Genomic DNA, 10,357 nt, shown 5'->3' with positions numbered 1-10,357 from the left:
CTTCCGCTTCTAAAGCCATAGAAGGGAAGCAGCTGCATGGCTTCCTTCTCAGTAGCCAATGACCCCCTCAGTGTCGAGCGAAGACCTGGTCCACCTTGCACCTAGGCACTTTAGTTTTGGGTCAAGCCAGGCTGTCGTAAGGTCTTGCTTTCCAGAAACAATCCTGTCTTCCCAATTCCCCTCCCCCAGAGCAAAGTGAAGGGAAGGAGACAGCAAAACAATACACAGTCTTTCGGATACCTTTCTCCTTCAAAGCAAAATGGAGTAGTCTCTAGCCTGGCTACAAAGGAACAGTCTCTTTTGAAGTTCCTTCTTACCCCAAATCTAATTAAACAAGATTTCAAACAGATTGCTAACGAGAGCTTTTTGGAATTGCTCTTCCCAACACCAAAGTAAAATAAGGCTTATAAACAAGCAGTGACTGATCCAGTGGCGGAGGGAGGAGGGTCGATTTAGCATGTTTAGTCTAGATGCAATGAACTGACCGCCGAGCACTCTCCCATCAACTCCAGTACTCCACCGGGTTGAGAGGCGGAGTCAACAGAGGACCACCAGCCATTGACTTACTGCAGTGAAGACACTGTAGTAAGTAGATCTAAGTACATCAACGCAGCTGAAGTTGCTTAACTTAGATTGATTCCCCTCTCCTCCCCCACAGTGTAGACCAGGCCTTAGTAGTGTTTCCCCTGTGAACAAAGATTTTTTCCAAATTTGGCTGCACAGAACTACTTCCTCATTCCCAGCAATTCTGTTCTTAGTTGTTTCTGGGAGATCCTAGCACCTTTCAGGCTGTCAATTAACCTGTTTCCTCAGCCTGGAGTCCCATGGCCTAAGGGGGCAGGGGGAGACAGCTCAGTAGTTTGAGCATTGGCCTGCTAAACCCAGGGTTGTGAGCTCAATCCTTGAGGGGAGCCATTTAGGGAACCGGGCCAAAAATCTGTCTGGGATAGGTCCTGCTTTGAGCAGGGGGTTGGACTAGATGACCTTCTGAGGTCCTTCCAACCCTGATATTCTGTGATTCTATGGCTCTCAGCCACATTCCCTGTGGTCTGGTCCTAGGCCCCGGTGGGCAACAGACCCCATCAGAGTCCAAAATGGGGCCCAGTTTTGTGGCACACTGCTGTGAGAATGCATCATTACTCTCTCTACTCCCAGTGTAACAAATGAAGAATACTAGGAAAGCAGATTACATTTCTTGGGTGTGTGTGTTAGGTTGCATTGTTCCGAAACAGGTGAATGAATACATCTGTTCCATGTAGATTAGGTACGTCAAAGTAAATAAAATCAGAAGAAAATGCCAAAAGACCTATAAGAGCAACAGAACACAGCAACAGAGTTCCAGTCTGGAAAAGCTGAGCAGACACTGAAGAACTGTAGTAAATATAGGTTTGGTGAGTATCTTTGAACATAACTGTGTGAACTTATGAAACGTGCATTTAAAATGCACAATGTTTTAATGAAAAGAGCAAGTATCTTCATACAAAATTTTAAATCCAGGTATAGATTTAAGCACTTTATTTGAGGCACCCAGGCTTGAAAAATTCTAAGAGTATTAATTCATATTCAACAATTACAACTAAAAATGCTTTGGCCCACTCACACTTAAGGAACAAACATCACTCCCAAGCAAATTATGTTTTAAGCATCTTCCAGTGTACTATCCGATACCAATATAAAACAAACCTGGTATTTGGTTCACTTCACAGCGCGTGCATCACAGCTGGCCTCGTTACCAGCCTCAGCAGAGAACACTGAATAGACATGGAAACAACATCACCTTTTTTGACCATAATAGAATGAAGCAGCTTGCACGATTGCTCCTGCTTTATCTGTTATGATTAGAGGAGTTCTCTCCAGGGACGTTATTCTAGCACCCAATCAAATAAATTTTTTTTGCCAATCCTTTAAAATAAGGCAATACAACTATGACTGCCTTGAGAAAACCTGACTTCCCATTTTAATCAATTAAGTAGACAGGCAGTGGTAAATTCAAGATCTCTCTCAAGGTTTATTAGATTGTGACATTTACAAGAATTAGCGGTAACGGTGGAGCTGCAGGGTATTGCGTCTTCTCCATGCAGCGCGGCGGGAGCCACCAATGGTGTGGTGGAATTTGTGGCCCTTCCCAAGACCACGACTCTTCCTGCCAGCTGATGTCAACCCACGCATCTCTCTGTGTTTGTGAACTGGTTTGGTGATCCATTGGGTGTCAGGGTTGCGTCTGATGGCCTTGTGGAATGGATCAATCAGGATTACCTCAAAGAATTTGTATGTGGAATCTTCACCCACCCAGTAGGAGTTCAACACTCTCAGAGCCCCACAGTGGCGACCAGCACGCTCCTAGACAACAGGGTAAAAACAAGAGTTCACACAAGGGTGGAAGGAGAGGAATTCTTTAGGACTATGCAGAAGGCTCTAATTAGAAATATAAAATTAAGAAAGGGACAATTGAAATTCGTGGCACTTAACTCAGGTTCTCTTCCCAAAACCCCCCCGAAGAGGACAGAATACAACAACAAAGGGATAATCATTAGCAAAAGAATTTGAGACTGGACAGCAGTTTGGAAGGATTCTCAGGTGTGAGTTTTAACTAAGGATTAAGGGGGAAAGCGTTTGGTGGACAAAAGGAAGGAGACTGCTTCACAGCACAGACAGACAGTGATGGCAAAGAGTAGGAATGGAAAAAAAAATCAAGGATACATTAAGGAGATGTGCAGGAAGACTGCAAGGAACGAAAGACTGAATAGGAGGAAGTGAGAGCAAAGGAATGACTGGGGGCAAGATTATATGCCACAGTAACAGGCACCAAAACAAAAGCCCGAATGTGGCAGACAGCAAGTCAGTTTAGACAGTGGTGCACAAACTTTTCCAGGTGCAAACCCCTCCCCAACGCCCCCATTAATGGAATCTGTCCATGCCTCCCCATTATTGTACAGCCAAGGTGTCCTCACAGCAGTGGGCTGCTTCTACCTTGCAGCCAGGAGGCATTGCTAGGGCAGGGCCAATACCTGCTCTTCTGCCTCTCCCACCTTGGGTTTTTTGGGTTGGGGAGAAGACGTGTGAGATGGTCTCTAGTGGTGGAGCCAGGGCTGGGCACAGAAGCTGCCTGGACTGGAAATTGTACAGCACACTGAACCACAGGCTGGGTGACCTGCTGAGGTGAGTCAAGAGGTGGAGGAGTAGCTGGTGCTCTCTCCCAGCCCCTTTCCCCCATGGGGGCTGGCCCAGGCCCTACTGCACGGGGCCGGCATGAGCCACCTGGCATCACTGCTTGCTCCCAGAATGTTCCTCTGTGCCCAACTGTTGGTGCACCACCGCCGAGTTAAGGAATTTAAAGGAGAAGGACAATATGAATCAAGCGTCATCAGGTTATTGGACATGTATTAGGCTGTGAAACTCTCCTGAGGGAAGTGATGGAAGCCTCATTAATAGACACCATGTTATAGTAGAAAAAAAAACAAACACAAAAATTACTACAGGGAATAATCCCGTATTGACTGGAAAGGAGGATAGGAAGAGAAGTGTTTTCCATCTCTCAAACTTCTACGGAGGTCTGCTGCCCACTTTGTCTGAGACACAACATCCTCTCTCCATTAACTGATGGCCAAGAACACTGCAGCTCAGTTTTCACAGAAACAAGAGAAAGAAAAGACCTGTTGGGTCACCTAATCCTGCCTCCTCTCCTGCCAGTTTATGACTGTTCTCTTTTTATTTCTGTTTGTGCTGTTCAGTTTAATTCATGTGTAACCAGAAGTCTTTCATCACTACCCATGAAAGATTATTCCACAGACCAATAGATCTCCCCAATATCCCCCACTCCATTTCCAGTCCTGCAGCAAGAAGTGAGGATCTAGTATGACTTATATGAAATAAAAAGCAAGGACATGAAGTCCAAAGGAGCAGTAAAGGGCATTACATTAGTTTTTCCTTGCAGTTAAATCAATGCAATATTCATCTTCTTTGCACTCCACCCAAAAGTTAGAACACTGCAACGCAAGCATTCCTGCCTATAGACAAAGCCTCAGTAATGATTGAAAGAGACTAGCAGTAAGCGTTGTCTATGTTGGAAACCTGGTTAGTCCTTTAAAGTGATTGGAACTATTCTGGTTAGCATGAGGCAGACAGACCTGAAGACATTACAATTTTTTAAAAATAAACTGACTTACTCAAAGACAACCTGGATCTCAGCTTAGGTTGCCAAAAAGGAAATAAATTATTTTCCTCCACAAAAGTGACACTTTACAGGAAAGAGGGAAGTCAGAACATTCTTGATATACAGAAATACTTTTCAGGGTAAAGATAGACAAAACACAACAGGAGACAATTTCAGACAGGCTTTGACTTATAAAGAACATGCAACTGTTTTCTTAGATATTCTTTCCTTGGTATTGCAGACCCCCTCCTTCTCACCTCTGCCCATGGTCAAGAGAAACACTGGAGGAGTGTCCCCTCAAGGAAACTACAAGTTAGTGTCAGACACACAACACTCCCCATTCTTACAACGTTGTCTTTTGTTTTTAGAAAGATTTGCTGGTATGAACTTGCTGTAGTAAGGCAGTTCACTCCTCTCATCATTATATAAAATAACGTATAGTTAAGGCTCTGATTTGGAAAGGGTGGTTGCGCAGATGGAATTCAAGGCCTCTCAGTTTGATAGCTAGGATGACCCATGAACATGACATTTCAAGAGCACATGAGTGCATAACCAATGGAAGCTAACCTATTATAAGCCTAGGTGAAATTTTCTACCAGTTGATAAAAATGGATACCCCACAGCTTCTTCATTTCTTGTATTAAAATATATGCAAATAAGTAACATTCTACTCTTTGACACTTTTATATGTGGTGTCAACTGAAGCTACCAAATAGTCTGAAGTTTCTTTAGAATCATCTAGTGCTCAGAAGGCTCCAATAATGGAAGAAGCCTACCTACCAAAACCAATTTAAAAGGTTTAGGGCATAACAGGCAGTTTGTTTGCAACAAACATTTCTTTTGGGGTTGTTGGACAATTAGATATTTTTCTAACTCGCAGGATGGAGTTCCATATTTGAGACACAATTTTAACATCTCATAACATTCTTTTGACAGTAATTAGGTTTAACTGAGCTCTCAACTATCTTTCAGACAAACTTTCTTCCATCAGCAGTTCCTGGCATCACTATAGCTTCAGTAGCTAATCATCAAATCCAGAGCTAAGTTAACCCACAAATAATCTTTCAAGCTCTCAGGGTATCATAGAATATCAGGGTTGGAAGGGACCTCAGGAGGTCATCTAGTCCAACCCCCTGCTCAAAGCAGGACCTATCCCCAGACAGATTTTTACCCTAGTTCCCTAAATGACCCTCTCAAGGATTGAACTCACAACCCTGGGTTTAGCAGGCCAATGCTCAAAGCACTGAGCTACCCTTCCTGCCTCCCCCGTTAGGGAGGCTTGTTTAATACAGCCTCTCCACATCAAGTAAGGCAGGTTAGACAGTGACTAGCTAACTGATTCATCAGCAGTTTTCTGTTAAACATTAGAGATGTTTCATTGGGTGTACTACAGTGTTTCTCAAACTGGGGTCGCCGCTTGTGTAGGGAAAGCCCCTGGGGGGGTGGGGCCATTTTGTTTACCTGCCCCATCCACAGGTCCAGCTGATTGTGGCTCCCACTGGCCACAGTTTGCTGCTCCATGCCAATGGGAGCTGCTGGAAGCGGCGCGGTGGCTCCTTCCAGCAGCTCCCATTGGCCAGTAGTGGTGAACCGCGGCCAGTGGGAGTCACGATCAGCTGGACCTGCGGATGGGGCAGGTAAACAAACCGGCCCGGATCGGCAGGGGCTTTCCCTACACAAGCGGTGACCCCAGTCTGAGAAACACTGGTGTACTGTAAATGAGAACTTTACAGGGAAGGAATGGAGAGATACAAAACACCTTTCAATTATCAATTCAGTAAGATAGGGATGTTCTCAAGCTACGGGCCACAGCGAATGCCCTGATCCTACGGTGTTCACTCTTATACTGTATAAAGCACAGCAATCCATGCATTGAGGTGGTTACAATCTAAATCTGATCATACATGATGAACGGTATGAAATGAACTATGATAATGATAGGAAATACAGAGCAAAATAATTATGTTTTAGGGCGGAATTTGATAGATGTTCTAATCTATTCCCTGTCCTTTTGTTATGCATAAGCCTATCCTTTCCATGTATTCTAGGATTCTCTCCTCATCAGGTACCATTGTGTTGTTCCCTTACTGTAGCAAGTTGAAACTGACTAGGATCATGTTAGTTTCATAAAAATTATTTTACTTCTTGGCAAGCAGAGTATTGGGAAGCAACAACTCAAGACTGAATTCTTCTGCAGGAAAGATTAAGATTGCAGAATAAATATACACACCATGCATATCACAGCAAGTTTAAACATCAGGAAGGGTTTGTTTGGACTGTCTAGGTTACAGAGACCAAAAGCATTGGCGAAAACATGTACCATAACATATTTCAAGTTTTTTATGTCAAACTCCCATATTTTATGAAGGCTATACACTGTTGCTGGCTGTTCTATTGTATGCATAGGACAGTTGCATTGACACATTAGGTGCATATATACATTAGGTGACTGTTCTGCCATTAATGTGCAGTGCAAATAACTTGCTCACATTAACTTCTCTGAACACTAGTTTTCCCATCTATAAGAAATGAATAAAAAATCCTATATAAGCACTCTGGTACTATCATTAGTCGTGATCTTCTACGTTACAGAGGAAATCACTCTTTGGTGAAGAAGGATATTCAGAACTAGTGCAACTCAGCCCCTCAAAGAAGTTGCTACTGAGTGACACAAAGGAAAGACAGATGATGTCTGCGGAAAGGAAGATGCAAACAAATGGACAAAGTAAAACCAAAAGAAAAGACACTTACCTCTGCTACAGATTGCAGGCTCCGGGCAAATTTCAGCTGGTTAACACCATGATTTACAGGTTTACCATAGGTAGCACCTTTTGGGACTGGGCGTTTACGACCACCACGGCGAACACGAATGCGGTAGATAACATAACCTGCAACCATCATTTTTTAAAAACTGAGTTTCTTGGAACTACAAACTTCTTATAACCTTTCAGTCACTAATTACGCTATTACACTTTCCCACCAAGGGCTATACTTCTGTGCTATCACAAGTACTGCTTTTTGTACAACAATCTTCACACACTGCTCACCAAGTAGTACAGAACATTAAGAGCTTGTCTGCGTGAGAAAGTTTTGTTGTTCTGTGTACACTGGTACAGTTAAAGCGGCAAAACTTCCCAAGTATAGACAGTTCTACTGGCACAGAGTATTCTGCTTTGGAAATTAAAATAACCTACCAATATAGAGTACACTTATACAGGCTCTTACCCGGGTGTTGCCCCATAAATTCCCTCCTATCCCCACACAAATATTTCACCCAAATTTAGTGTTGTTAACTCTGGCTAGCGGGTCTAGCTGGGAGCGTGGATTAGAACCCAGGTTCCACTTTCACTTTGCAGTTTGCAGCAAGGATATAGTCTATATCAGTGGTTCTCAAAGTTGTTCTGCCGCTTGTTCAGGGAAAGCCCCTGGTGGGACGGGACGGTTTGTTTACCTGCAGTGTCCGCAGGTTTGGCCAATCACAGCTCCCCCTGGCCTTGGTTCGCCGCTCCAGGACAATGGGGGCAGCGAGAAGGGCGGCCAGCACATCCCTCAGCCCACGCCACTTCCTGCGGCCACCATTGGCCTGGAGCAGCAAACCAAGGCCAGTGGGAGCCGCGATCAGCCAAACCTGTGGACGCGGCAGGTAAATAAACTGGCCCATCCTGCCAGTGGCTTTCACTGAACAAGCAGCGGACCGGCTTTGAGAACCACTGGTTTATATCACTCAAGTGCCTTCCCATAATTCCTTCTGTGCCCAGAAGGACAGACAAAGTCTCCCACAATTCACTGGGAAAGAACTGGGGCTCAGTTCACTGCAGCGCGTAGAACCACGATATCTATCCCCAGAAGTGCTGGTGACACACAAGGAGGAATGCAGCACCAGTGAAAACGCAGTAACTTGACTGTGGCTGGTCTATACTTGAGCTAGGCTAAACCAGATGCCGAACACCCAGGCTAACTCAGCAGTGAAGAATGTGAGGACTTCAGTCTCCACACATATTTAGGCTGTGGCTAGCCTCTCTGCCCAAAATGCCAATGTGGGTGCCAATTAAGAGTTAACCGAGGTTCTACTTCTTGTCTGTGCCCACAACTCATATGGGAACTTGGTATGATACAAAACTAATTTCACACAGGAAACAAAAAATTAAACTGTCAGTGAAGAGCATGATTAAGTATGCAGCACGCTTCCAGTTACACTGATTTATTAATATTCAATCATGGAAGGACATATCAAAAATCATTACCACTGCACCACTAAAGCATGATGACCTCACACCCTTTTAGCTCTAGTTACCTTGTTTAGCCTTATATCCCAGTCTACGGGCTTTGTCTGGCCTGGTTGGTCGGGGAGCTCGATGGAGGGCAGACAACTGGCGATACTGCCAACAGCGGACACGCAGGAGGAAACGCATCACATCTGACTGCTTCTTCCTCCATAGCTCTTGGATGTATTTGTAGGCACCCATGTTTGTTTACCTGCTGAATTAGAGATCTATGTAAGCTTGCAGCGTCTTTTCAACCAAAAAACATCACAAAAAGGGAATAAAAAATATGGTGCCTTATGTGAACACATCTCCAAGGCTCCCTACATGTATGTCAAGCATGATGACACTGTTAAAGCAGCACATATCTGGGATTCTGGAGATCTGTAATTATCCCCACACATTCTGATTACCAAGTTTCCTCCCTTTTTCATTTGTTTATGTCTTTATACCTCAAACTCTAAAGCCCAGAGACTTTTTTCCCTTGTGAACACAATCAGCATATTTTGGCTGCTATCACAAACTAAATAATATCTGACCTGAATTTTAGTTATTGCTCTGTAAAAAGTAAAACTTCAGGGAAGTCATGCTGGGTCTCAGTTTCTTAATCTAAGAAAAAGCTTACTTTATTGGTATCTCAGATGCTTTGAAATCTCCAGAAGAACACCATTAAAATTCTGCAAAGTATTCAAGAAGCCACTTATCCCATGCAGCATAGTTTTGCAGATCTCATGGGAAGTCAAAAAGCAAATTTAGTTCAGCCACATCAAATTCAACCCTCAAAAATATCTCAACCTGAAACAGCTTGATTAGAAACAAACCACATTTTGGTTATCTTCCCCCTCTTGTGCTAAGAGCGCTGTCTTCCCGTCTACCTATATGGGGTTGCATTTGCTACACCATTCCCTCTCTGCTTTCAATGGGGCGGTTTAAGAAGCCCTTGCTGATCCACAGAGTGCAGATGTCTGTATAGAACAACATGAACTGCTAAAAGCAAAGGCAAACTGAATAACTGGAGTCAGTATCTACCCCCTACCCAAGCTTCTTCGCAGTGAAGCTACCCCACGATACAGCCCTACGGCTTGGCGGTCCCTGGACCCTAGTGCGAAGCGACACGCCCCTTCTCCCCACACGTGTCATTCAGAAGCTGTCACCCCCATCCCCTACTCTAAGGGCTGCCCCATAGCAGCCAGCTCAGAGCGGCCTAGGCATCCGCTGGGCTCCTTTCCGCACCCTCTCATGGCCGTTCGCAGGTCCAGTCACCCGCCCCGGGCCGTCCCACTCAGCACTCCGCTGCCTGCACCTCAGGCACCCCCCACGCAGGGGGGGGGCCCAGCCCTGCTCGCGCCAGTACCACTCAGGGGCCCGGCCCGAGCCATCCCCCGGCGCCGTGTCCCTGCCTCGGAGCCCGAGCCGTAGGGGCCTGGGCAGCGCACGGGGCGGAGAAGGAGGGACGGATAGGCGGCTCCAATCTCCGATGGGGTCGGATGAAGCCAGCGGCCCAGCACGGCACAGATCCTCACCTGATGGCACCCAAAGCCGGAAAGGAAGAGGCCTCGCTCCCACAGTCCTTTGCGGCCCCAATCGCTTCCGGCGCTAGCGCTGGAGCCTGCTGGGAAACGTAGTTCTGAGGGGGCCTACTGCTCTGATTGGACTAGCGTCCTCCGCACCGCCCCCCTCACCCCATGGCCAATAAAAGGAGGGGGCGGGGCTGTGATTACAAACCGGGCTGTGGGTGGGCAGGGCTTGAGAGGGGGGGTGCCATAGGAGCTCCGCCCCCAAGGTGGGAGGAGCGTCTTTCTGTGCGGGTGGAGGTCGGGGGTGCCGCCGCGTTCCTGGGGGCGGGCGGTGTGGGCGGAGCTTAGCCCGAGAGCTCAGAGAGGCTGGGTGGGTGGGGTTTGCGGCGCACGCGGCAATGGCTCAATCAGCTCGGGGTCCCCGC

The 10,357-nt window shown here is 46.0% G+C and overlaps 1 protein-coding gene across 1 annotated transcript; it reads right to left on the bottom strand.

Moving 5' to 3' along the window:
- Positions 1-1,984: 1,984 nt before the first annotated feature.
- RPL15 (ribosomal protein L15) lies at positions 1,985-8,657 on the bottom strand. The gene is made up of 3 exons (XM_030550954.1): positions 8,448-8,657; positions 6,905-7,041; positions 1,985-2,340 (listed from the first exon to the last, which is right to left on the bottom strand). Exons 1-3 carry the CDS (start codon positions 8,617-8,619, stop codon positions 2,035-2,037), a joined length of 615 nt encoding a protein of 204 aa, XP_030406814.1. The 5' UTR covers positions 8,620-8,657; the 3' UTR covers positions 1,985-2,034.
- Between the last annotated feature and the right edge of the window lie 1,700 nt (positions 8,658-10,357).

Source organism: Gopherus evgoodei, chromosome 2 (genome assembly GCF_007399415.2).
Source record: "Gopherus evgoodei ecotype Sinaloan lineage chromosome 2, rGopEvg1_v1.p, whole genome shotgun sequence".
Taxonomy (NCBI): domain Eukaryota; kingdom Metazoa; phylum Chordata; order Testudines; family Testudinidae; genus Gopherus; species Gopherus evgoodei.
The sequence above is the reverse complement of the archived record's forward strand: the minus strand, read 5'-3'. Positions and strand labels throughout refer to the sequence as shown.

What these genes read in the sequence shown, in the direction of transcription:
- RPL15 (XM_030550954.1), bottom strand. Translation starts at nt 8,619, where the DNA reads ATGGGTGCCTACAAATACATCCAAGAGCTATGGAGGAAGAAGCAGTCA. An exon ending in GGGATATAAGGCTAAACAAG is followed by an intron (nt 7,042 to 8,447) that starts GTAACTAGAGCT and finishes TGATGGTTGCAG; the next exon opens with GTTATGTTATCTACCGCATT. An exon ending in GCCTGCAATCTGTAGCAGAG is followed by an intron (nt 2,341 to 6,904) that starts GTAAGTGTCTTT and finishes CCTGTTGTCTAG; the next exon opens with GAGCGTGCTGGTCGCCACTG.